The sequence below is a fragment of the Rhinopithecus bieti genome, unplaced genomic scaffold (assembly GCF_001698545.2).
Source record: "Rhinopithecus bieti isolate Rb0 unplaced genomic scaffold, ASM169854v2 scaffold_2915, whole genome shotgun sequence".
In the NCBI taxonomy this organism is placed as follows: domain Eukaryota; kingdom Metazoa; phylum Chordata; class Mammalia; order Primates; family Cercopithecidae; genus Rhinopithecus; species Rhinopithecus bieti.
The window spans coordinates 611,950-637,946 of NW_016803881.1; the positions used below are offsets into that span (position 1 = coordinate 611,950).

Below are 25,997 nucleotides of genomic sequence, written 5' to 3' on the forward strand. Positions count from 1 at the left end.
GTCTAGCATGAGTAAGCCCTTAACACAGGTAGTGATTATTACTATTTTATTATTACCCTATCACAGTTGCTATTCAGTTACTCATTCAACAAGTATTTATTGAGTACTATACGCCAGGCTCAATGATCTGCATTGGGGATTCAGTGATGGGCAAAACACAAATAATTCTGCCTTCAAAGACGTTATAGTCAAGTGGGAGAGGCAGTGGAATCATCACACTGAAAATTCTAATTACAAATCGTGGTAAGCAAATGAAGTGATAGAGGTGTAAGTAGACCAAGATTAGATCTGATTTTCAGAGTCAGTAAAAGCTTCTCTGAAGAAGTCCCAGTTGAGCTGCACTGAAAACTGGGTAGGAGGAATTAAGGAGACAGAAAGGAAAGAGTAGCACACTGAGCATGTTTAAAGACCCTTCAGTAGAAAGAGAATGATGAGGGGGCCAATGTGGCTGAAACCCAAAGACTCAGGGCTAGAGTGGTAACTGTTTAATGGCAAAAACCACAACTACGTTTGCACCAACCTAGTAGTAGTAGTAGTGGTGGTAGTAGTAGTAGTAGGTTAGATCCCAAGTCATTTGGAGATTTTAAGGCTTTGTCAAGGATTTTAGACTTTTATCACGTATCAGTGGGCAGCCATGGAAAGCTTTAGGAAAAGTGTGGCAACCTTAGATTTGTATTTTCAAAAGATAGCTGGAGTGTAGTGGGGCAAGGCTGACAAACAGGGAGATTATTTACAGGGCTTTGGCAGTATCCAGGTGAAGGACAGTGGGAGCCTGGAACAGCATAATGGCAGTAGAGACCCAAAAGAGTGGATGAATTTGGGATGTATAATATTTTGGAAGTAGGGCCACAGGACCTGGTGATTAATTGAAAGCTTAACTAGAACAAGAACTGCACAAACTCGAAAGCTTTTCCCAGCAAGATTAGCTAATGGGTTACTGGTAAGTTGCAAAATCTCCCCCATTCTCCCTTGGCAAAGATTCAAAAGCCCTGGTGATACTTAGGGCCGACAGATTACTTAGGCCGCACAAAGCCAGTGCACAAGGCCGTCGCGTGTCTTAACACCAAAGACTTTATTCCCTGGAGGTCAGTGGACTGGAAGCACAACGTTTCCTGGGCAACGCCATTGTCGCAGCTCTGGGCAGGGGAAGGATGACTAAAGACAATGCTGGGAGAGAACTGCGCAAGGGAGGGCGAGTCTGAGCGAAAATGGGCAACTCGCCCTGAGGCTCCAGCCATCACGGGTGATTTGAGGACTCAGCACGAGGCGAGAGTATGGGCTGGGAAGAGCCACAAAACCCGCCTGTGATTGGCTGGACAGGAGTATTGGTCGCTTGTAATTGGGTGAGGCTGAGACATAGCGCTGTGTTTTGAACCGCATAGGGTTCTGGGTAGCAAAGGCCTTTCAAGGGTCTTAACCGAAACAGGGAGGGGGAAGGTCGCCAACAAACGGCGGAGCTCACAATCCAGGCCGGGGCATCCCCCAACCCCCATGGAAAGAGGTAGGCAGGAGCCGCTGCCTCAGCCGGTCCCCTTGAGTCCCGCTCCGTCCCTGCCGCCGGTCGAGGGCACCTCCTTTTGCGCAGTGGCTGTGGAGACTCCTCCGTCACTGCCCACGCCATGCACGGCCGCCATTGCTACCGTGGCCTCCTAGTGTAGGGAGGCTTTGGTGCCCTGTGCGGCGCAGCGGCTGCTGGAGGTGAAGCCAGAGAAGGTGTTGCTGCTACCACAGCCCCACGCTCCGGACAAGGGCGCCGCTTCCTCTCCCAGCTGCAGTTCAGGCCTGTCTTGCGCCTCCTGCCGCCGCCGGCCGCGTCCGAGGGCGCCCCCTGCAGGCCCGAGTGGCTCGGTGCAGCCCCGGGCGCTGCACGTCAAGGCCAAGAAGCAGGAGCTGGGGCCTTGCCTGGACCCGTCGGTGGGTCCTCGTCGAGCCGTCGACACCGGTCCTAGAGCCTCCAGGGCGGTCAAATTGGAAGGCCTCGGGCCGGCTGTCAACTATTCCGAGGGAATGAGAAGGGCAAGCTGGAGGCGGTGGGGAAGGCAAAAGCCCGGCGGCCATCCGAGAAGGTGTGATCAAAATGGAGGAACCCGAGAGACTCCTCGAGGACTGCAGGCTCGGCGCAGAGCCCGCGTCCAATGGCCTAGTTCATGGCAGCGCAGAGGTCATCTTGGCCCCAACGTCCGGTGCCTTTGGGCCGCACCAGCAAGACCTCAGGATCCCTTTGACTCTCCACACGGTCCCCCCTGGGGCCCGGATCCAGTTTCAGGGAGCTCCGCCTTCAGAGCTGATAAGACCCTACTGGAGCCTTCTGTAAAAATCGAAACCAAAGACGTCCCCTCACTGTGCTGCCCTCAGATGCAGGTATTAGACAGTAGGGGAGTCGGGTTTCGAAACTGCGCCTGTGTTGCCCTATAGGGCGTGTCAGCAGTTTTCAAGTCTAAACTACAAAAGTAAAGTCATGGAACTGATTCTTTTCAGGGCAGAGTCTGCACAGGTACCACTTCTGATCGACTTGTATATATAGCAGTAGAATACACGAATGCCTTCAAAATTCTGAAGTATTTTTTTAAAAGTCGAATTTAAGGCCTAGTGTTTAGATAGGACTAATTTTGTGCACAAAATAGAAGTATTCTTGATAGACATTTTCCTGGTCCTCTAGCTAGAAATTGGGGCCGTTAGTCTCCCTGTTCTGTTACGTCGCTTCCATGGCGAGGTGTACTCTTGGGCCAAGTGACAGAATGAAGAGAGAAAAAAGGCAATCAAGATTTTCCTCTTCCTCTTTTCAGAACGCAGATCCTTTGGTCAGATAAAAGGATTCTGCTGTGTCAGAGTTTTTAATTGCTTTTCTGGCCGCTACTGATAATGCTGCTACCAAAACAACCATTATTTTTTCTTTTTTCTTTTTTTTTTTCTTTCTTGAGACGGAGTCTCACTCTGTCGCCAGGCTGGAGTGGCGCGATCTCGACTCACTGCAACCTCCCACTCCCTGGTTCAAGCGATTCTCCTGGTTCAGCCTCCCTAGTAGCTGGGATTACAGGCACATGCCTCCAAGCCCAGCTAATTTTTGTATTTTTAGTAGAGACTGAGTTTCACCGTGTTGGCCAGGATGGTCTCAATCTCCTGACCTCCTGATCCGCCCACCTCGGCTTCCCAAAGTGCTGGGATTACAGGTGTGAGCCTCTGTGCCTGGCCAAAAAAAAATTATTTTTTCTAGAGGCAGAGTCTCACTTTGTTCCCTAGGCTGGTCTCAAACCTCTAGCCTCAAGTGATCCTCCCGCTTCAGCCTCCCGAAGTGCTGGGATTACAGACATGAACAACTGCGCCAGCCTTGTTAATACTTCTTTTTCACAGTCCTCAGATGGCTGCTTCATGCAGCTTGTCCAGGGCTTTCAGTTTCAGCCAGGGGGAGAGACAGACTATGCTGACTGTATCTTACTTAGAACCGGAACCCCAAGAAATTTATTTATTTATTTATTCATTTATTTTTTGAGACGGAGTTTCTCTCTTTTTTGTCCAGGCTGGAATGCAATGGCGTAATCTCGGCTTACTGCAACCTCTGCCTCCTGGGTTCAAGCGATTCTCCTGCCTCAGCCTCCTGTGTGACTGGGATTATAGGCACATGCCACCATGCCTGGCTAATTTTGTATTTTTAGTAGAGATGGGGTGTCACCATGTTAGCCAGGCTGGTCTTGAACTCCTGACATCGGGTGATCCGCCCGCCTCTGCCTCCCAAAGTGCTAGGATTACAGGCATGAGTCACTGTGCCCGGCTGAAATTTATTTGTTTATTTAGAGATGGTCTCACTGTCTTGTTCTGGCTAGAATCATGTAGTATGATCACTGTCCACTGCAGCCTCAACCTCCCAGTCTCAAGTGACCCTTCCACCTTGGCCTACTGAGTAGCTGGAACTTAAAGGCACTGGCCACCATGCTCAGCTAATTATTATTTTTTATATCTTTTTACATTTTTTTGTAGAGATAGGGTCTCACCATGTTGCCCAGGCTGGTCTCAAATTCCTGGGCTCAAGTGCTCTGCCTGCCTTGGCCTCCGAAAGTGCTGGGATTATAGGCGTGACCCACCACACCTGGTCAGAAATTTATTTTACATGCTGATATTTAGAAAAGGGAAAACAAATATCGTCCAGCCACAATATTCCCATCCTCCTAACCTAGTCAACATCTTAGTACTGTGATACATTTCCTTCCCCCTGAGTATTTTTTTCACAGTTGAGAAAACATAATTTTCATTCCTCCTTTTCAACATTTTACTTTTTTTTTTAGATTGTTATACAAAATAGAGATGGAGTTTTGCTATGTTGGCCAGGCTCGTCTTGAACTCCTGGGCTCAAGTGATCCTTTTGCCTTGGCCTCTGAATGTGTTGGGATTACAGGCCTGAGCCACTGGGCCCAGCCGTTGCTCTTTGCTCCTTTTTAAATCTTTTTTTTTTTTTTTTTTTTTTGAGATGGAGTCCCCGTCTTTCCCCCAGGCTGGAGTGCAGTGGTTCTATCTCGTCTCACTGCAATCTCTACCTCCTGGGTTCACACCATTCTCCTGCCTCAGCCTCCTGAGTAGCTGGGACTACAGGCGCCTGCCACCATGCCCAGCTAATTTTTTTGTATTTTTAGTAGAGACAGAGTTTCACCGTGTTAGCCACGATGATCTCGATCTCCTGACCTCGTGATCCGCCCACCTCAGCCTCCCAAAGTGCTGGGATTACAGGCATGAGCCACTGCGCCCAGCCTAAATCTCTTTTTAAATATTCAGAATTGGACATGATGTGACCAGGATTTCATATCCTAAGTGGGAGAGGTTAAGGTTGAGGGCTTTTGAGAGGGTCCATGGCCTTTTCCCAAACAGTTCACTCTGTTCTTTTGGACTCTACTAGAGTAGAGTGGCCTTTTACTCGGACAACCCGGGAAGAAGGTCTGTGGAGGCTTGAATGCAGTCCTATAGTAGGGGAGAATGAAATGGCCCCACAGCCTAACAGCCTGGCTTGGAACAGGGATTCTAGGCCTCTGTTTGATTTCATGAACCTTTAACTTTTCCACTCCAAAAGTGAGGAATCACTTTCTTTCCAAAGTCAATTAAATTTAGTTTGAGAAGTTTCTGTGAAGTTTATAATACCCTGTCAGATAGACAGGGACGTGCTGTTGGCCCTGAGGATTTCTCAGAATGACCTCTGTTGAAATGGTGATCTCATTACAAATCCCAGGGGCAGGTAACTCTTGATCTTGAAGCACGCAGCCCTGCTTTCCTATCCTGGAATGTTAAATCCAAATTCCCTTAGAGGCCAAGCACAGTGGCTCATTTCTGTAATCCCAGCACTTTGGGTGGCTGAGATGGGAGGATCACTTGAGCCTAGGAATTTGAGACCAGCCTGGGTGTAGGGAAAAGAAAGAGAGATCAGACTGTTACTGTGTCTATGTAGTAAAGGAAGACATAAGAAACTCCACTTTGATCTGTACTAAGAACATTGTTTTGCCTTGAGATGCTGTTAATCTGTAACTTTAGCCCCAACCCTGTGCTCATAGAAACATATGCTGTATGGAATCAAGGTTTAAGGGATCTAGGGCCGTGAAGGATGTGCCTGGTTAACAATATGTTTACAGGCAATATGCTTGGTAAAAGTCATCGCCATTCTCCATTCTCAGTTAACCAGGGGCACAATGCACTGCGGAAAGCCACAGGGACCTCTGCCCAAGAAAGCCTGGGTATTGTCCAAGGTTTCCCTCCACTGAGACAGCCTGAGATATGGCCTCATGGGAAGGGAAAGACCTGACCGTCCCCCAGTCCGACACCCATTAAGGGTCTGTGCTGAGGAGGATTAGTGTAAGATGAAGGCCTCCATCTCCTGCATGTCCCTGGGAACGGAATGTCTCGGTGTAAAACCCCATCGTACATTCATTCTATTCTGAGATAGGAGAAAACCGCCCTGTGGCTGGAGGCAAGATATGCTGGTGGCAATGCTGCACTGTTAGTCTTTGTTATACTGAGATGTTTGGGTGGAGAGAAGCATAAATCTGGCTTAGGTGCACATCCAGGCATAGTACCTTCCCTTGAACTTATTTGTGACACAGATTCCTTTGCTCACATGTTTTCCTGCTGACCTTCTCCCCACTATCACCCTGTTCTCCTGCCTCATTCCCTTTGCCAAGATAGTGAAAATAGTAATCAATAAATACTGAGGGAACTCGGAGACCTGTGCTGGTGCGGGTCCTCCATATGCTGAGCGCCGGTCCCCTGGGCCCACTGTTCTTTCTCTATACTTTGTCTCTGTGTCTTATTTCTTTTCTCAGTCTCTCATTCCACCTCACGAGAAATACCCACAGGTGTGGAGGGGCTGGCCCCCTTCACCTGGGCAACATAGGGAGACTCCTTCTCTACAAAAAGTTAAAAAAAAAAAAAAAGCCCAGCATGGTGGTGCACACCTGTAGTCCCAGATATTTGGGAGGCTGAGGTGGGAAGATCACTTGAACCCAAGGAGGTTGAAGCTGCAGTAAGCTATGATGGCACCACTGCACTGCATCCTGGGCAACAGGGTCTCACTCTGTTGCCAAGGACACAGTGCAGTGGTGCCTCAATAAATAAATAAAAGCAGGGAAAAAAAGTCCTAAGAATCCATTAACCTCCACCTCTGAATTGTGGCCCAATATCACCTAGGAAGGAGCTCGAGATGAATACTGAGAGGTGTGGATTCTCATCCTGACTCTTCCACCACTTGACTTTGACTTCAGGCAGACCCTGGAATTTTTCTGAAATTCTGCCTACCCTGTAAAATGGGAATCACAGTGCCATCTGTGCATAGGAATGCACCCCACAGACCTCTAATTACAGAAAGCAAAATTGACTATGGGCTCCCAGCTGTTGCAGTGTGAAATCCATCATCATGTTTATGCTGAGACCAGATTTCCTTCAAGCTTTTTCTAGCTAGTTCCTGGGCATAGAAGGGATACTAAGGCAGGCCCATTTCTGGGAGACACGATAGACTTGCCCTTGGCCAAACATTTGTAATGACTTTTCCTGAAGAAAAAAAAAAAAGGATGTTTTGTTGACTGAGCTGGGCAATGCCAGGATGGTGGCTTCTTTTTTTCTGTTTTTTTTTTTTTTTTTTTTTTGAGATAGGGTCTCAGTCTCACTCTGTTACCTAGACTGGAGTGCAGTGGTGCAGTCACGGTTGCCACCTCAGCCTCCCAAGTAGCTGGGACTACAAGCATGTGCCACCACACTCGGCTAATTTTTTTTTTTTTAAGTGACAAGAGCAAAACTCTGTCTCAAAGTAAATAAATAAATAAATAAAGTTTTGCACATATTTTATGAAGCCCATAAAGGGCATCTTAAGGGTCTATGCTCTTAGAACATTTCTGGAAGGATACACAGAAATGGTTATTGCTGTGGCCCTGGAGTGCAGGAGGGGAATTTTCCTTTATTGAATACCCTTTAAATGGAATTTTATCTATAGTGCATGTATTATGATTTTAAAGTTTTTAAACTTGTTAGTTATTTTAAAGGAATTGCTGTTCTAACACTTTGGAGTGATCACAAACTCACATCCCTTCAGGGGCCAGGGAGATTAAGTGTACTTGGGTTTAAGGAGATGGCAGTGGTGGAGCTGTAGCTAACTGCAGCTTCCATACCACACCCAAAGTACTTAAATTCAATACCATGAGAAGCATAGTGTTTGATCAAATCAATGTCCCACTATTGGTCCCAGGAGTACTATTAGCGACCTCTGCTTAGAGTGATAGTGACAGGTTTTATCTGAAAACCTTTCAGAGGAGTCAATATTCCTTAGTGAAGTATGCAGAATCTCTAAAGCAATGAGGGGTTGGGGGGACCACCATGGAAATTACCTGAGAGCTCCAGAGAATATGGCTGGTTCTGCATAATGCAATTTTTACACAGAAAGGGTTATCCATCCAGGCCTCTGTTTTCTGACGTGTCCAGCCCCTGCCTGGTGGAAACTCCTAGTCTGATGGGAGATGGACAGAGTCTAGTCTTGGAAGGCAGAGTTCATGTCACGGCAGGCCCTGAAAGGTCTGAGCTGAATTTTCTCAGGCAGAAATGAGGGGAAATCTATATTCCTTTCAGGGTGAACAGTAGAATCAAAAGTTCTGAGGTGGGCCAGGCATTGTAGCTCACACCTGTATTCCCAGCACTTTGGGAGGCCCAGGCAGGAGGATCACTTGAGGCCAGGAGTTCAAGACCAGCCTGGGCAACACAGTGAGACCCCTGTCTCTACAAGAAGTAAAAAAAATTATTGGGGCATGGTGGCACATGCCTATAGTCCTAGTTACTCAAGAGGCTGAGGTGGGAGGATCACTTGAGGCCAAGAGTTCAAGACTGTGGTGAGCTATGATCATGCCACTGTATTCCAGCCTGGACAATGAGAGGAAGAGGAGGGGAAGGGAGGGAAGGGGGTGGAAGTGAGAAGGGGAGAAGAGGAGGGAGGTGTGGGAGGAAAGAAAGGAGGGAAGAAAAATGGAAGAAAGGAAGAACAAAAGGAAGAAAGGAAGGAAGGAAGGGAGGGAGGAAGAGAGGAAGAAAGTGAGTTCCAAGGTGGAAAATCAAGGGGCCTGGTTGGAGAAGAGAGAGAATTCACGGGATCTATCTGGCTCAGGGGAAGAAGTATGGGAAATCAGGTTGAAAAGGCAGGTTCCAGGGAATCAGGCCCTCCCAGCCCTCTAATATGACAAAGCTAAGGAAGAATTCTTCCTGGTGACCATTTCATTCTTGTGTAGTGAGTGCACTCAACCCCCCACAAGTAACTGTGGAGGGCTTGGTTGGAACCCCAGTGACCAACCATTGCTCCCGACCAGGTTCCCAATAGGCACGTGCTGGCTTGGGATGCTCCAAGGCCACCTGGAGGATGTGGATCTATCTCAACCCAATTTCCTCCTCCTGGGGGATTAACTGAATATGAGGGAAGAGAGCAGATCAATGCTCGGAAAGGGAATGTATGTCGTTCAGGGTCTCAGAGCAAATTGAGAAATCATAGAGGCTGAACTCCCACCTCTAGATTCTTATTCCAAGGCTCGCTCCCCAGCACCAGGCTGCCTCTTGAAGTGTATGTGTCAACCCCAGGTACAACACAACAATGACCATTCTCAATAAAACCCCCTTCCCATTCACCCACAAGATGCTAGGCCTTGGGCTAGGTTCTTGTCAAGCTAACTGGGTTCTCAGAACAAGCCTATAAGGTAGGGACTACAATTATTCCCAGTTTCCAGATGAGGAAGGTGAAGCTGCAAGGGGCAAAATGACATTCCTCTGCAAGGCAGAGCCGAGATTCCAAATCAGAGCCATTTGACTGCAAAGATTGTGCACATCAAATAAAGGAAACCTCACTGAAGCAGGGAGGGACACACACAGCCTTCCAGGCTTGTGAACAGCATTTCCAGAGGTCAAAGGATTGCACAGAGAAAATACTGTGCAAACCAGATTCTCCCCGTAAAGCCCAAAGGAGGCATCCTGCCTTCAGCCAGAGCCAGAGGCACCAGACTCCAACAGCTGATTCCTGTTTCATCTGATTCCTGTTTTTCCTACTCCCCTCTCCACCACCCCAAGACTATTCAAATATAAGTTTTGGCTGGGTGCAGTGGTTCCCACCTGTAATCCCAGTACTTTGGGAGGGTAAGGTGGGCAGATCACCTGAGGTCAGGAGTTCAAGACCAGCCTGGCCAACATGGCGAAACCCTGTCTCTACACAAATACAAAAATAAATAGATATTTATTTATATGCTAGGCCTTGGGCTAGGTTCTTGTCAAGCTAACTGGTTTCTCAGAACAAGCCTATATATATATGTGTGTGTGTGTATAGACAGATAGATAGATAGATAGATAGATAGATAGGCATGATAGTGGGTACCTGTATCCCAGCTGCTTGGGAGGCTGAGGCAGGAGAATCGCTTGAACCCAGGAGGCGAAGGTTGCAGTAAGCTGAGGATCGTGCTTTCATGAAAGCAGAGGATTTCAGTCAGTTTTGTTCACTAATTTCCAGCACCTACAAGAGTGCCTGGTACATATAAGGAGCTATTAATAAATAAACGTGTTGAATGATGTGGAAGGTGAATGTTTTTTAACCATAGGGAGTTTTCGTTTGTTTGTTTTTTGACATAGGGTTTCCGCTCTCTCACCCAGGTTGAAGTGCAGTGGTGCGATCTTGGCTCACTGCAGCTTTGACCTCCTGGGCTCAAGTAATCCTCCCACTTCAGCTTCCCGAGTAGCTGGGAGTACAGGCATGTGCCACCACACCAGGCTTATTTTTCGTTTTTTTTTTTAAATTTTTCGTACAGACAGGGTCTCACTATGTTGCCCAGGCTGGTCCCAAACTCCTGGCCTCAAGCGATCCTCCCACCTGGACCTCCCAAAGCGCTTGGATTACAGGCATGAACCACTGCGCCTGGCCAAACTTCGACTATCGCACAAAGCTCCTGTATAGGGGTACTTCCATTAGCTGGGAGACCCAACTTGAATGACAGTGGCTTGGTGACAGAAGATTTGAAAATGCTCCTGGATGAGCCGACTGGATAAGGAATACCACTGGGAATCACTTTGGAAAGTGATAAACACATTAGTCAAGTTAAACTCTCCCTGAGTGATCATTTTGGATAAGCCTGGACTTTCTTGCTTTGCTCTGAGCAGGATTTATTCCCTTCCACTCAGCAGACGTTCGTGAAGCATTATGTGTGCAAAGCTCAGTGCCACATCTCAGATCTGAGAAATGGAAGGAAGTGCAGAAACCACCCACTAGCCCCACCATTCCTGAAGAGCAAGTGGGAGAGCTGAAACCCAGAGAGAGGTTACTGAGGGAGGCAGGAGGTCCCAGTCCAAGGCCTGCCCCTGGCTCTGTCCCCTCAGCCCTCATAGGTCTGCAGCCTTTCAAAGTCAGCAGCTGGACCAGGCCCAGAATTCTAATAGGCAGAGTAACACTTCCTGACTTAACAAAGGGCTGGGCTGGAAAGTGTTCCTGCTAAGGGTCTCCAGGAATTAAATGACTTTGGTGGCCATGCACGGTGGCTCATGCCTGTAATCCCAGCACTTTGGAAGGTCAAGAAGGGAGGATCACCTGAGGTCAGGAGTTCGAGACCAGCCTGACCAACATGGCGAAACCCCTTCTTTACTAAAAATACAAAAGTTAGCCAGGTGTGGAGGCACATACCTTTAATCCCAGCTACTCAGGAGGCTGAGGCATGAAAGTCCCTTGAACCTGGAAGGTGGAGGTTGCAGTGAGCCAAGATTGCGCCAATGCACTCCAGCCTAGGCGATAGAGTGAGACTCCATCTCAAAAAAAAAGGAAAAAGAAAAAGAAAATGCCATGTAGGAAATGACATACAGATAAGCCTTGAAGGATGAAGAGAGAGCTAAAGGGGCATTTCAGATGAAGGATCTTCACAAATAAAGCTGCAGTGTGGGGACTACCCGGGTGTAGTCTGGAGAGCAGGCAGAACAGGGAGTGGGGACCACTGGAAGGCTACTGGAGCCATTATGGTGAGAACCACTGGAAATGATGAGCCCTGGGCTTAGCACTTTACATCCTCATGCTAGACCTTGGAGGTAGGTTCCCTTACTACTACTGCATTCTTTCAGATAAGGAAATGGAGGTTCAAGGAGGTGACAAAGTCACAAGGCTGACTGGTGGTAGAAACAGCACTTAAGCCAGGTCCTTCTGATGCCTCCCCCCGACCTCCTTACCACTGGGATACCAGGCAGTGGCATTACTGAGGCCTTCCCATCTAAGGTACCACTGTCCTAGCACACTTGGCCTGGCATGTCACCTCAGACATGTGGGCAACAAGAGGTCAATCTTTGCCTTAAGCATGGAAGCTAGCTTGATCCTACCTTTTCGAGTTGAGCATCTATGAGACTATCAGGACCTCCTTCACCAGAATAGAGGGGATGCATGGGCAAGGAATATGAGGATTGCTGAGGATTTGTTATGCTCCGCTGTCTGCTGGTTTCTGTTTATTGTTCTACAGTTGTGTAGGTTGTAGTTACTAGTTCTCCTCTGGTCACACTGGTGTCATCATGACTCTGGGGCAGATCGCTTTGCCAGAAGTAGGGTGGTTAGTCTTTCTTGGGAGACTGGAGTTTAAACTGGTCATGGTACCCCAAAGGTCAAGTACTGGTTGTTCACGGATTCATCTCTCTATCGCCCCAGCTTTCTCAGCTGCTCTGTCATGAACTTTTTTTTCAGGTGTTCATAGTAGTGGTTCATCTTTTTCTTGGTCTTCTCTAAAGCGTTCACCTTACAAAAAACAGAGGTGAGGTTAGGGTCACGTCACAGCAGGGCAGGCATCTGTGCTGCTGACGTGGGAGTGGGAAGAGTGTCAGCTGGACCCTACGTACATTCCATATACTTTGACTCACAGGGAGCCTATGTCTCTAGTTGTAAAAAGTGGGCATTAAGCTAGATAACTCCAAGGCCGGGAGCAGTGGCTCACGCCTGTAATCCCAACACTCTGGGAGGCCAAGGAGGGTGGATCACTTGAAATCAGGAGTTTGAGAGCAGCCTGGCCAACATGGTGAAACCCCGTCTCTACTGAAAATACAACAATTATCCAGGCAGGGTGGCCCATACCTGTAATCCCAGCTACTCGGGCGGCTGAGGCAGGAGATTTGCTTGAACCCAGGAGGTGGAAGCTGCGGTAAGCTGAGACCGCACCACAGCACTATAGCCTGGACAACAGAGTGAGACTCCATCTCAAAAAAAAAAAAAAAAAAAAGCTAGGTAACTTCTATGATACCTTCTGACAGTCTGCGGCCTAGAAGCCTGACTTTGACCTTAAAAACATCTCTAGGCCAGCACGGTGGCTCACGCCTGTAATCCCAGCACTTTGGGAGGCCGAGGCGGGCGGATCACGAGGTCAGGAGATCGAGACCATCCTGGCTAACACGGTGAAACCCCGTCTCCACTAAAAATACAAAAAATTAGCCAGGCACGATGGCGGGCGCCTGTAGTCCCAGCTACTCAGGAGGCTGAGGCAGGAGAATGGAGTGAACCCAGGAGGCGGAGCTTGCAGTGAGCCGAGATGGCGCCACTGCACTCTAGCCTAGGCAACAGAGTGAGACTCCATCTCAAAAACAAAAATAAAACAAAACAAAAAAATATCTATTTGGCCAGGCATCGTGGCTCACGCCTGTAATCCCAGCACTATGGGAGGCCAAGGAAGGCAGAGGTCAAAAGATCGAGACCATCCTGACCAACATGGTTAAACCCCCTCTCTACTAAAAACACAAAAATTAGCTGGGTGTGGTGGTGCACACCCGTAGTCCCAGGTACTCGGGGAGGCTGGGGCAGGAGAATCCCTTGAACCCAGGAGGCGGAGGTTGCAGTGAGCCGAGATTATGCCACTGCATTCCAGCCCGGCGACAGAGCAAGACTCTGTCTAAAAAAAAAAAAAAAAAAAAAAAATCCCTATCTGAAGACTGGTCAGAAAAAAGATGGCGGGGGTAGGGGTGGTTTAGGAGGGTTACATCTTGTCTCTCCATAACTCCTATTGCCCTATCACTATTAATCATTTGGTGCTTCCCGCATGTTGTCTGTGACATCCCCTATATCACACTGAATTCTACTGATTTCTTCTATTGTATAACTTATGTCCCCCAAAAGACAGTAAGGTCTGGGAAGCCACATCCTATGTCTTATTCATTTACTCCAATGAGCTAGCTACAGGAGAGGATACTAAGAAAAACTGCCACAGGTCTTCACAGTAACTACAATGTAGTCAGTAGGTAAGACACATGCCCAGATTTTTTTTTTTTTTTTTTTTTAGACGGAGTCTCCCACTGTCGCCCAGGCTGGAGTTCAGTGGTACAATCTCGGCTCACTGGAACCTCCACCCTCTCAGGTTTGTGCCATTCTCATGCCTCAGCCTCCCTAGTAGCTGGGACTACATGCGCCCACCACCACGCCCGGCTAATTTTTTTGTATTTTTAGTAGAGATGGGGTTTCACTGTGTTAGCCCAGATGGTCTCGATCTCCTGACCTCATGATCCGCCCGCTTTGGCCTCCCAAAGTGCTGGGATTACAGGTGTGAGCCACCATGCCTGGCCCACATGCCCAAATATTTCTAAGAGAGAAAATGATCCACCTCCAAAAGAAGCGCAGCGTTCAAGGAAGGGAGATATCAAGACAAGTTTCACTTGGCTAGGTGCGGTGGGTCATGCCCATAATCCCAGCACTTTGTGGGGCCGAGGCAGGTGGCTCACTTGAGGCCAGGAGTTTGAGATCAGCCTGGCCAACATGGTGAAACCCTATCTCTACTCAAAATACAAAAAAACCTAGCTGGGTGTGGTGGCATATGCCTGCAATCCCAGCTATTCAGGAGACTTAAGGCACAAGAATCGCTTGAACCCAGGAGGCGGGGAGGTTTCATTGAGCCAAGATTGTGCCACTGCGCTCCAGCCTGGGTGACACAGCGAGACTCTGCCTCGGAAAAGAAAAGAAAAGCTATACAGAGAAGTTAGCATATAAACTGAGGCTAGGTTTTGAAGGATGGGGAGGTTTCTGGCATGTCAAAACAATGTGGTGGGTGGTGATCCTGTGAATGTACGTTTTTAACAAGCCCTCCAGTGGTTTCTGATAAGCACTAACATTATCTGCAGACCCAGCACAAGGTTAAGCAAAGGACTTCTTCATAAAGGCCAATGTGGACATGATTACTTGACATGAGGAATTAAAGAGGGAGGGTGGGTACTAAATGACATAGTTCAAGTCCATGTTCTCCAAACCTGGCTGAGCATCAGAAGTGTTTCAGTTACTTGATACAAACGTCGGCCCCAAGGATTCTTGCTTAATAGGGTTTGGATGGGGGCCAGCAATCTCCACTTTTGTCATGTACCTGAGATGATTCTGATCCAGCCGTTACCAAGTGGCTGCCATTACCACCATTTTCTTTTTTTCTTTTTCTTTCTTTCTTTTTTCTTTTTTGAGACAGGGTCTCACTCTATCGCCCAGGCTAGAGAGAGTGCAGTGGCACAGTCTTGGTTCACTGCAACCTCCACATCCTGGGTTCAAGCGATTCTCATGCCTCAGCCTTCCAAGTATCTGAGATTACAGGCTTAAGCCACCACACCAGGTTAATTTTTGTATTTTTAGTAGAGACAGGGTTTCACCATGTTGGCCAGGCTAGTTTCAAACTCCTGACCTCAAGTGAGCCACCTGCCTCGGCCTCCCAAAGTGCTGGGCTTACAGGTGTGAGCCACCGTGCCTGACCTTATTACCACCATTTTCTTTTCTTTTCTTTGAGAGTTTTGCTCTTGTTGCCCAGGCTGGAGTGTAATGATGCGATTTTGGCTCATCACAACCTCTGTCTCCCGGGTTCAAGCAATTCTCCTGCCTCAGCCTCCTGAGTAGCTGGGATTACAGGCATGTGCCACCACACCCGGCTAATTTTGTATTTTTAGTAGAGAAGGGTTTCTCCATGTTGGTCAGGCTGGTCTCGAACTCCCAACCTCAGGTGATCCGCCCACCTCGTCCTTCCAAAGTGCGTGAGCCACCGTGCCTGGCTTACCACCATTTTCTAGTCCACTCCATGACAGCAGGTTTTTTGGCCTCTCTCAACTAGTGATTTTACCTTGAGCATGACTCTTACCAATCAGGGTTTCTCAACCTTGACATTACTGACATATTGAGCGAGGCAGTTCTGTGTGGTGGTAGGCTGTCCCATACACTGCGGGATATTCAGCAGCATCCCTGGCCTCTACCTACTAAATGATAGTAGCACCACTATCATTGTAATATCAAAAATGTAATAATCAAAATGTCTCCAGACATTGCCAATATCCCCTGAGGGGCAAAACCTCTTGAGGACCGCAGCCATAGATGAAACAATAGCAGCCATCATTCACTGTTCTTAGAGCATACTCAGGGGATGCCTAAGATGCTAGAACCTAGCTGTCCTTGAAATCCGTGGTTAGCCAAAGACGCCTCTTCCCCTAATGTGATCACATTTTTAGAGAGACAGAAACACTGCCACATTGTCACAGAAGCCTTCAAATCCTCTGAGTTCCTACAAGCTGGCATCTCCACTAGTCACTGGGTCTATAAACTGGAGAAACCAGTGTCTGTCCTTAGGGAGAATATCCTGCATGATGGTTAGTCAGACTGGGGTTTGTAACTCTGCAGTGACTCACAGTGTGATCCTAGTGAAGTTCCTCCATTTCTTTTGAGTCTCAGTTTTTGAACTATTAAATGGGGGTAATAATGCATAATAGGTGTCAGGTACCTAAAACATATAAGGTCTCCATATAGCTTTAAAAGGAAGCTTCTGAGATCAAGTGCAGTGGCTCATGCCTGTAATCCTAGAACTCTGGGAGGCTGAGGCCGGCAGATGACCTGAGGTCAGGAGTTCGAGATGAGGCTGGCTAACATGGTGAAATCCTGTCTCTACTAAAAATACAAAAATTAGTCAGGTGTGCTGGCACATGCCTGTAGTCCCAGCTACTTGGGAGGCTGAGGCGGGACAATCGCTTGAACCCAGGAGGTGGAGGTTGCAGTGAGCTGAGATGGTGCCACTGCACTCCAGCCTGGGTGACTCCATCTCAAAAAAAAAAAAAAAAAAGGGCCGGGCGCGGTGGCTCACACCTGTAATCCCAGCACTTTGGGGAGGCCGAGGCAGGTGGATCATGAGGTCAGGAGTTCGAGACCAGCCTGGCCAACATGGTGAAACCCTATCTCTACTACACATACAAAAATTAGCTAGGTGTGGTGGCTACAATCCCAACTACTTGGGAGACTGAGGCTGAAGAATCGCTTGAAACTGGAAGGTGGAGGCTGCAGTGAGCTGAGATGGAGCCACTGCATTCCAGCCTGAGCAACAAGAGTGAAACTCTGTCTCAAAAATATAAATAAATAAAAATAATTAAAGAAGGAAGCTTCTGGGCAGCTGAAAGTTGGCACAGCCCTCAGGTATACATAAAGCCAACTCAGGAGCTTCCAGTTAAGAGTATTTCAGAGTTCTTCCCCTCACCTAAGGTGCACAACATTCCCTACTCACTGAGTTGGCCCCCAACTTATCCTAGGCCTCTCAAAATACTCCACACCACCTGACCACAATGATTGGAACAGGGATGGGTTCATTAACCAAGTGGGGCCAGCTGGATTCCTTCTCCAGGATTTGTCTAACCGGAGCAGCAGTGGAAGAGTGGAAGCACTCCTTGTGGTCTACAGGCCAGGGTTTCCTGTGGCTTTGCTCCCCAAGGTCAGCCAGTCTGACAATGATACCAGTGTTCAGAAAGCCACAAAGGGCTGGGCATAGTGGAGCATGCCTGTAATCCCAGCACTTTGGGAAGCAGAGATGGGCAGATCACTTGAGCCCAGGAGTTTGAGGCCAGCCTGGGAAATATGGTGAAACTTCATTTCTATTAAAAGTACAAAACATTAGCTGGGCATGATGGCACATGCCTGTAATCCTAGCAACCTGGGAGGCAGAGGTGGGAGGATTGCTTGAAGCCAGAAGTTTGAGGCTACAGTGAGCTATCATCATGCCACTGCCCTCCAGCCTGAGCAAAGGAGTGAGACCATGTTTCAAAAAAAAAGAAGAAAAAAGAAAAATAGAAAGGGAAGAAAAAAAAAAGACAGAAGGATACAAAGACGATGAGAGAAAATGGAAGATATACCTGGCGGTAGTACAGCTCCTGGCTTTCCCCAAAAACATTGGTGACTCTGCCGTATCCATCCTTGATTATGTAAACCCAACTTCTCTCTTTTGCTTGAAGTAGTTCAAGTTCAGTTTATATTACCTGCAACTGAGAGGATCTTAATAGATCCTATTTTACAAATGAGAAAGCAGAGTCTGGAGGAAGTGTGATTCACCCAGGGTCACACAAAACTGGCTTTCCCATCTATTTCCACTGCACCACACCCATGGAAGTGTAGCAGAAGGAGAAATGCCCAAGTCCCTACTCTTCTTTTGGTGTTTGTGACCTTCAAGAGGATCTGGCACCATCTCTTAAGGATCTCCAATTGTTTTTAATGTTAGAATCCTATGGGCCCATCCAGACTTGCCCCTGGAACATGGAGGGAAGCTCAAAAGAGTCAAGAAGGGGGCAGTGGCTGGACATGGTGGCTCACTCCTGTAATCCCAGCACTTTGGGAGTCTGAGGTGGGTGGATCACCTGAGGTCAGAAGTTAGAGACCAGCCTGGCCAACATGGTGAAACCCCCGTCTCTACTAATAAAACAAAAATTAGCCAGGCATAGTGGTTCATGCCTGTAATCTCAGCTACTTGGGAAGGTGAGGCAGGAGAATTGCTTAACCCGGGAGGTAGAGGTTGCAGTGAGTTGAGATAGCGCCACTCCATTCCAGCCTGGGCAAGAAGAGTGAAACTCTGTCTCAAAAAAGAAAAGAAGGTGGCAGCAGCTCAACCCTGGGCACCCTGCTCTGCTTGAAAAAATGAGTGTGTTCCCGGAGTCCATCTTGTTCACTTGTCTCTTCCTAGTGCCCAACACAGTACCTATCCCAAACAGGCCCAAAGGACAGGTTTAATGAATGCATCAATCAGGGTCTATGGGAACAGTGCAGTGACAGCACTCAGCATTTCAAGTAAGCAGGCAAACTCTACTTGTCCATAGCAAAAAGTGGGAGAAGAGCCTCAGTTCTCATCTGGAAAATGGGGATAATCCCCAAAGGAAAAAATCGACAAGATGGTGTTGAGGCCCGTTCAAACTCTAGGACCCAAGACTTTGGTTTTCTGCTTTTTTGTTTGTTTGTTTGTTTGTTTGAGATAGAGTCTTGCTCTGTTGCCCAGGTTGGAGTGCAGTGGCACAATCTCAGCTCACTGCAACCTCCACCACCCAGGTGCAAGCAATTCTCATGCCTCAGCCTCCCATGTAGCTGAGATTACAGGCAGATGCCACCACACCAGGCTAATTTTTGTATTTTTAGTAGACACGGGATTTCACCATGTTGGCCAGGCTGGTCTCGAACTCCTGACCTCAAGTGATCCTCCTGCCTCAGCTTCCCAAAGTGCTGGGATTAGAGGTATGAGCCACTGCATGTGGCCTAGGACCCCAGACTTTGTACAGGAGAAAATAAGAATCCATTCATGGATTCCCTAGAGAGATAATATGCTTTCAGAAAAAAAGACCCAAGAGATATGGAGTCTTTCCCTCTGGCTCCCTTAGCCCAGGAACCTTGTGCAAGTCAGTAACCCCAAGTATCAAATTGCCTCCTCTGTAAAATGGGGCCTGCCTTAAGGCACCTTGATGACTCCCTATCACCTCTATGATCCCCCAAGATACAGGGAGAATGAAATAAATATGGGTCAAGCCACTAACACCCTCTACTGCAAAAGCCTGTGGCTACTTTACCTCCATCTCATAGATTCGTTGTGCGATGCGGTTATCATGAAGAATCACCCGAGATAAATGGCTCTTGGGTAAAGTTTTTTTCATTGCTGCTTCACTGGAATTCATTACGCTGGAGCAGGGAGGGAAAGGTGGTACAGGTTACAGATGGCTGGAGCCAGGGCCAGAGCACATTTGATGGGGTCCTGAGGGAGTGGCTGAGGCTTCCCCAGGTTTCTTAGGGCAAGTGCAGCTCTGCCATAATTTTCAGAAGAACAAGGGAGTAACCACAGTTTCTTGTTGTGGAAAAGGTACGCTAAAGGGGTATTTCATGGATACCCAGAAGAAAAGCCATTGTGAGGATATAAAAGGGCCCAGTGCAGTCCACAAGAGAAGGGTAATCAGGAACTCAGAACCATCCTCACAAGCAGTCATCCTTTTTTTGTTTTTTGTTTTTTTGAGATAGAGTTTCACTCTGTCTCCCAGGCTGGCGTGCAGTGGTGCAATCTTGGCTTACTGCAACCTCCACCTCCGGTTCAAGCAATTCTCCTGCCTCAGCCTCCTGAGTAGCTGGGACTACAGGTACTTGCCACCACGCCTGGCTAATTTTTGTATGCTTAGTAGGGACAGGATTTCACCGTGTTGGAGAGGCTGGTTTTGAACTCCTGACCTCAAGAGATACACCTACCTCAGCCTCCCAAAGTGCTGGGATTACAGGCAAGTGCCACTAGGCCCACCCAGCCAAAAGCAGTCATCTTGATGATTCTTCTTAAGGATGAAATGGTGAGAGGAGTCTTAGAGGAGAGGAGTAAAGTTGTAGGGTAGGATTCAGAAGGATGAATCTGAGAGGTGTTTAGCTTGGGGGGCACTTGCTCTAGAGCGTATGCCTCAAGGGGATCTGGGAGGTGGGGGGATTGGGGGAGTATAAATTAGAGCAGGGAGAAATGAAAATGAAAAGCTTGGACAGGTGTTAGGCTGGTTAACAGGGAAATTCTGGAAGAAAGTTTGGGGAGTTTAGAAAAGTGAGGGAGGTATGGAGTGGCCAGGGGTTTTAGGAGACTCTGAAAGGTGAGAGGTGAAAGATGGCGTGGGGTGGGCTAGAATGGAGCCAAGTACTCCAGGTGAAAATACAACAATTTGGTCAAAATGAGAAAACGGTGAAAAGTGGAAACACTTCCAGGCACTGAGTTTTCACTTTTTGATAATTTGGTTACACCACGAAGTAGTTTTATGAACATATACCTTTAAATGGTTTTGTCCATTTAAAAATAATTGTTCAGGACCGGACGTGTTGACTCACACCTGTAGTCCCAGCACTTTGGGAGGCTGAAGCAGGTGAATCACGTGGCAGTCAAGAGTTCCAGAACAGCTTGGCAAACATGGTGAAACCCCGTCTCTGCTAAAAATACAAAATTAGCTGGGGTGGTGGTGAGCGCCTGTAATCCCAGCTACTCGGGAGGCTGATGCAGGAGAATCACATGAACCCACGAGGCAGAGGTTGCAGTGAACTATCGTACCACTGTACTCCAGCCTGGGCAACAAAGTGAGACTCCGTCTCAAAAAAAAAAAAAAAAAAAAAAAGTTCATATTTTCTTTCTAAAATGTGGAAACAAGATGTACAATATTGAATAAATTTTGGTATGTCATAAAATAAAATACATGTAATTGTGTATGAAACATAGACACGGGTGGTGAATTAGATGGGAGAAGAAAGCAGGTTACTAGAAAGTGAATTTTTTGTGATGTATTGTTTTTTAAGTGTTAAGCATGTTGTCATATATATATATATACAATATATGAATGGATCCCGAACAAAATGCACCAAAATGTTAACAGTGATTGTCCCTAGCCAATCATGCTGCTAGTCTGTCTTATTTTTCTTATTTTATTTTTATTTCTTTGAGACGGGGTCTCACTCTGTTGCCCAGGTTGGAGTGCAGTGGCGCAGTCTTGGCTCACTGCAACCTCTGCCTCCCAGGCTCAAGCAATCCTCCCACCTCAGCCTCCCAAGTAACTGGGACCACAGGCCAGCCACCATGCCTGGCTAGTTTTTTGTATTTTTGGTAGAGACAGGGTTTCGCCATGTTGACCCGGCTGGTCTTGAACTCCTGAGCTCAGGTGATCCACCCTCCTCAGCCTCTCAAAGTGGTGGGATTACAGGCATGAGTCACTGCACCTGGACTTATTTATCCATAAGTGTACGCTACTTTTGTAATTAGGACAAAAAAGACAACTGTGGAAGGGTAAAACATTTTGAAGGACTAGAATTTTTTTCTAACTGATGCCGGGTGCAGTGCCTCACACCTGTAATCCCAGCACTTTGGGAGGCAGAGGCAGGCAGATCACCTGAGGTCAGGAGTTCCAGACCAGCCTGGCCAACATGGTGAAACTCCGTCTCTACTAATAATACAAAAATTAGCCGAGCATGGTGGCGCACGTCTGTAATCCTAGCTACTCAGGAGGCTGAGGCAGGAGAATCGCAATTCATTTTCAGCCAATTTGGAACCGGAGTGTCGTGTATGTTTTTAGATTTACAAACTAGTATGAACAATCCAATTTCCCAGTCTCCCATTTACATTTTTCTGACCTCTATGCACAGCCTAGGTATGAGGTGATGGAAAAGGCTGGTTTAGAGATCAAGATGCTCAAACCCAAAAGTCCCCCAAATCCTGTTTTTGTTGTTGTTGTTGTTGAAAAAAGAAATCCCTAAAACATTTAAGGACACATAAAACTCTTCACCCACTTAGTGGGTGCACCAAATTTACCAATACTAGAAGGGGAAAAGGGTGGCAACGACTGGAAATATTCCCTTTCAAGTAATAAAGGTCATTTTGAACCAAATTGCTTTCCACCTCAAGTTCTCCATGGACAGGAGCCTGAAGGATGCAGAGAGGGGGGTTTGTGGAATGGAAAGGAGCACGGGTAATTAGGGTTTGTGAGGATCCGGGCCAGGCAGAGGGAACTGGGTTTTTTTTCCAGGACCACTGGGGACCAGAGAGGCTGAGAAGGGGCATATGAGACGGATTCTAACTTGGGAGGACCTGGGCCTCGCCAGGCTCTAAGAGTCAGGGCTCACCCCCTAGGGTGCTGCAGTCACAAGATGTCATGCCTGGAGGACTAACAGGCCAGGACCGATTCTGAGAAAATGTGGACTGGAAATGGGGATTCCAGGTTCTCCCGGGATTCCGGGGCGACGGAGTTCGGGCTCCAGGGAATTCGAAGATTTAGACTGGGAAGGAGCTGGGGCCCGGGGCTAGGAGGAATCGACTATCCTGGGGTGGGAAAAAGGGCCGGGGTCCGGCTGAGGGAAGCGCCAGTCTCAAAGAGTTCGGGTTCCCTCACGGGTCCGAGGGTCTGACGAACGCTCTGGGCATGCGGGCCGCACCTGAAGAGCACCGGCTGCTGCGCGGTCCGCGGCCGCGGGAAGCAGATCTGCGGATGACCCCCTACGCCGATTTCTTGGCGGCGGCCGAGTCTATCGCGCTGGTAGTTGGAGCCCGAGGTGGCGGCAGAACTAGTGGTCGCCTGGGGGGCGGTCCCGTAGATCGTGTTGGATCCCAGGTCCCAGGTGACCAAGGGCCTAGTCGGCTGTGTCATTGCGGCTTCCCTATTGGAGAAAGAGTTGGAAACTGGAGGCTAGTTGCCAGCCCAGCTAGGTGCCCGCGCGCTGACGCGGAGTGAGTGCCTGGGCGGAGCCCTGAGCCGAGCGCCGCGCGTTGCCTGGGAGACACATGCGGCGGGGAAATGGATAGGTGCTGTTGGACGTGCTCGCAGAGCCCGGAGGCTACGGACACAGTAATATTGTCCCTCGGCGGCCGCCGTGGTGAGACCTGGCGGGTTGCCGTGGAGACGGACGGGTCCGGAAGAAGTGGGGTGCGGTGAGCTGAGCAGATCCTATCCGCTTCGACGCGGGGACGGCGGTGACCCGGTCTTGCTGTCAGGGCGGGTAACGGGTTGAGTCAGGGTAGGGCTGCTCAGGGGCGTGGAGCTGAGGCCTGGATTTCTCTGAAGACCCGGCACAGGCGATTCCTTTCTGCGACGAGAGACAATTGCTATGGAAACCAAAGTGCTAGGCCAACGGGGATTGAAGCTCCAGCAAGACTGGTCTCTTTCCGGAAGACCCTTGCCCGAGGCTTCGCGGGGCGGCTGCTTCCAGAACGAATCCGCCACTCTCCTGAGGAGTCTCGATACCGAGCAGGGGAAGAAGCCTATTCCAATGCCAGCTCCCCCAGGAAACCTACCTGGCCAACCCCTATAAGTGGTGCCTGGCTCTTGTTAACTCTTAGACTTTGTTCCACGTTTGTAACCTAGTATTTGGCTAACGCCCCGGGGTGTTTGTTCGCTTTTCCCACACATAATGGGCCAGAAAGACTTGCTTCGGGACTTTGCTTGATGACTCTGAACAAGTCATTTTTTCCCGCTGGGTCTCTCTTTCCTCTTGTGTAAAATGGAAATATTAACTCTAGATGCCGGTCTGATTAGGTTTGAAGGTCGAACCAGATGAGAGAAGCCAAAGACTTCATAGGCTGTAAAGTGGTGCAACTGAACTGCTACTGAGTTGCTATTTTTTTGTCCCCTCCCCCTGCCTCAAGCTAAACGTTCTTCAGATCCCTTGTGATTTCTTCAGGCGGTCTTTGCGACTCCCTAGCCTCCGACCTGGAATAAATCTCTCTTTACACTTCACTTCCACAGAGCCCTGCATTTTAACTTCCCTATCCAAAGCAAGAAAAATAGTTATCATTTTCAGAGGGCTTACTCTGTGCCAAGTCCTGATAAAACTCTTTACCTGGATTATCTCATTTAATTTCACAACATCCTTTTAAGGTAGCCACTGTTACCCTCTTTTCAAGCTCTGTCTGCCTGTAATTGCCTATTTAATGTCTGTTTCCCCCACTAGACTTTGAGCTCTGAGAAAAGGGGCCATGACTGTGTTGTACATTTCAGTATCTCCAACCCCTAATATGGTGCCTGATATATATTTCCTAACTAGCATGAAAATGACTGACCCTCCTCCCATCACTACCCTCACCCTCAAGAGCATTGTCTCTCCTGCAGACTTTTAGTTGCTGTGATGAACAGCACTTTCCTTTATTCCCATCACTCACTGGGCACTGGTTTGAGGCGCCATCAGTTCACTTCTCTCTGGATTATCTGATGATGAGGATCCAGAACATCCCTTAGCATTTAGGCTTCCACTTTGGTTCAGGAGGCTTTTTCCTTGCCCGTCATATCATCTCTAGAACAAGGCAGCCCTCGCTGCCCTTCCTGGGGTGAGCCTGATGCATTTGAGTCCAGGGTATTGGCAGGTAGGATTTGCCTATGCAAGCTTTGGCTGTTCTTTTTAGTAGCCTCAGAACCACCCCCATCCCCACTCAGCCTGTTCCTGGAATTTTAGAGAAAAATGGCCAGGCTGGGGGCCATGGCTCATGCCTGTAATCCCTGCACTTTGTGAGGCTAAGACGGGCGGATCACTTGGGGTCAGGAGTTTTCGAGACCAACCTGGCCAGCATAATGAAACCCTGTTTATACTAAAAATAAAAAAAAATAGTGGGATGTGGTAGCGCCCCCCTGTAATGCCAGCCACTCGGGAAGCTGAGGCACGAGAATCAGTTGAATCTGGGAGGCGAAGGTTGCAGTGAGCCAAGATCGTGCCACTGCACTTCCAGCCTGGGCGACAGAGAAATACTTTGTCCTAGATAGATAGATAGATAAATAAATAAATAAAATTGCTGGGCGCGGTGGCTCACACCTGTAATCCTGACACTTTGGGAGGTCGCGGAGAGCACATCACTAGAGGTCAGGAGTTCAAGACCAGCCTGGCCAAAATGGTGAAACCCCATCTCTACAAAAATTAGTCAGGTGTGGTGATGCCTGCCTATAATCCCAGCTACTCGGGAGGCTGAGGCAGGAAAATTGCTTGAACCCAGGAGGCAGAGGTTGCAGTGAGCCAAGATTGTGCCACTGCACTCCAGCCTGAACTACAGAGCAAGACTTTGTCTCAAAAAATACATTTATTAATAAAAATAATGACTTTGCCTCACTCCCCAATTCCAGCACCCGGCCGTTGTGCCTTGTAGCACATCCTAGCTGAGCATCTAAGCACAAGCCTCTGCTGACCCCTTTTGGTCTCTGTGGGGTCTGCCCTAGCCCAGCAGCCAGAGCCCCAGGTGCACATTTGACACCTTCTTGCCTGGTGACCTCACCTGTCAAAATGCTTTCCCACCACTTATCTCATGGGGTCCTTCCTACAATCCTGGGAAGTGAGGAGAGCTGGGATTCCCATTCTCGCTTTACAAATGAGCAGCAGGATCCTGGGATCCAGTACCAAATCTACCACTAATTCCTTACCTGACCTTGACAAGTTGCCTTCCTACTCCTAGGTTCCGTTACCCATCGATGAAATAGGAGAGGCTATGTGCACAAGACAGCTATATGGTCTCTTCCAACTCCCCAACCTCTCATAGTGGAAAGGTGACTTGCCCAAGATCAGAGTGAACCAGAGCTGAAGCACTCCCAGTCTGCAGGTTCCCATCACTGATCAGGAAAAGCCAGAGGTATCTCAGCAAAGAAGAAAACCCATTCTTCCACCTTTATGTTCTGATCGTGTGTTCAAGGACCACATAGATAGGTGAGTGGGTGGGTGGATGGATGGATGGATGAGTGGTTGGATGGATGAGTGGAGGGATGGATGGGTGGGTGGGTGGGTGGAT

The 25,997-nt window shown here is 48.3% G+C and overlaps 1 protein-coding gene and 1 pseudogene across 3 annotated transcripts; one reads left to right on the forward strand and one right to left on the reverse strand.

The window, feature by feature from the left end:
- Window positions 1-562: 562 nt before the first annotated feature.
- On the forward strand, window positions 563-2,923 carry LOC108518411 (transcription factor SOX-30-like; annotated as a pseudogene).
- A 9,010-nt stretch (window positions 2,924-11,933) lies between these two features.
- CUNH5orf52 (chromosome unknown C5orf52 homolog) lies at window positions 11,934-23,083 on the reverse strand. Of its 3 annotated transcripts, none has more exons than XR_001882367.1 (4): window positions 22,673-23,083; window positions 19,312-19,420; window positions 17,620-17,769; window positions 12,153-12,244 (listed from the first exon to the last, which is right to left on the reverse strand). XR_001882367.1 is itself a non-coding variant. In XM_017856749.1 (3 exons), exons 1-3 carry the CDS (start codon window positions 22,882-22,884, stop codon window positions 12,146-12,148), a joined length of 420 nt encoding a protein of 139 aa, XP_017712238.1. In that variant the 5' UTR covers window positions 22,885-23,078; the 3' UTR covers window positions 11,934-12,145. The 3 variants fall into 3 exon arrangements, 1 of the variants encoding a protein (XP_017712238.1); XR_001882368.1 differs by lacking the exon at window positions 22,673-23,083 and adding an exon at window positions 22,364-22,666; XM_017856749.1 differs by lacking the exon at window positions 17,620-17,769 and having other exon boundaries at window positions 11,934-12,244; window positions 22,673-23,078.
- Window positions 23,084-25,997: the final 2,914 nt, after the last annotated feature.

Bases quoted from the DNA above. Each gene is read 5' to 3' on its own strand.
- CUNH5orf52 (XM_017856749.1), bottom strand. From the start codon at position 22,884: ATGACACAGCCGACTAGGCCCTTGGTCACCTGGGACCTGGGATCCAAC. The intron at 19,421-22,672 runs GTGCGGCCCGCA...TCCCTGCTCCAG, and splicing joins CAGCAGCCGGTGCTCTTCAG to CGTAATGAATTCCAGTGAAG. The intron at 12,245-19,311 runs GTAAAGTAGCCA...GTTTTTTGTAAG, and splicing joins AACGAATCTATGAGATGGAG to GTGAACGCTTTAGAGAAGAC.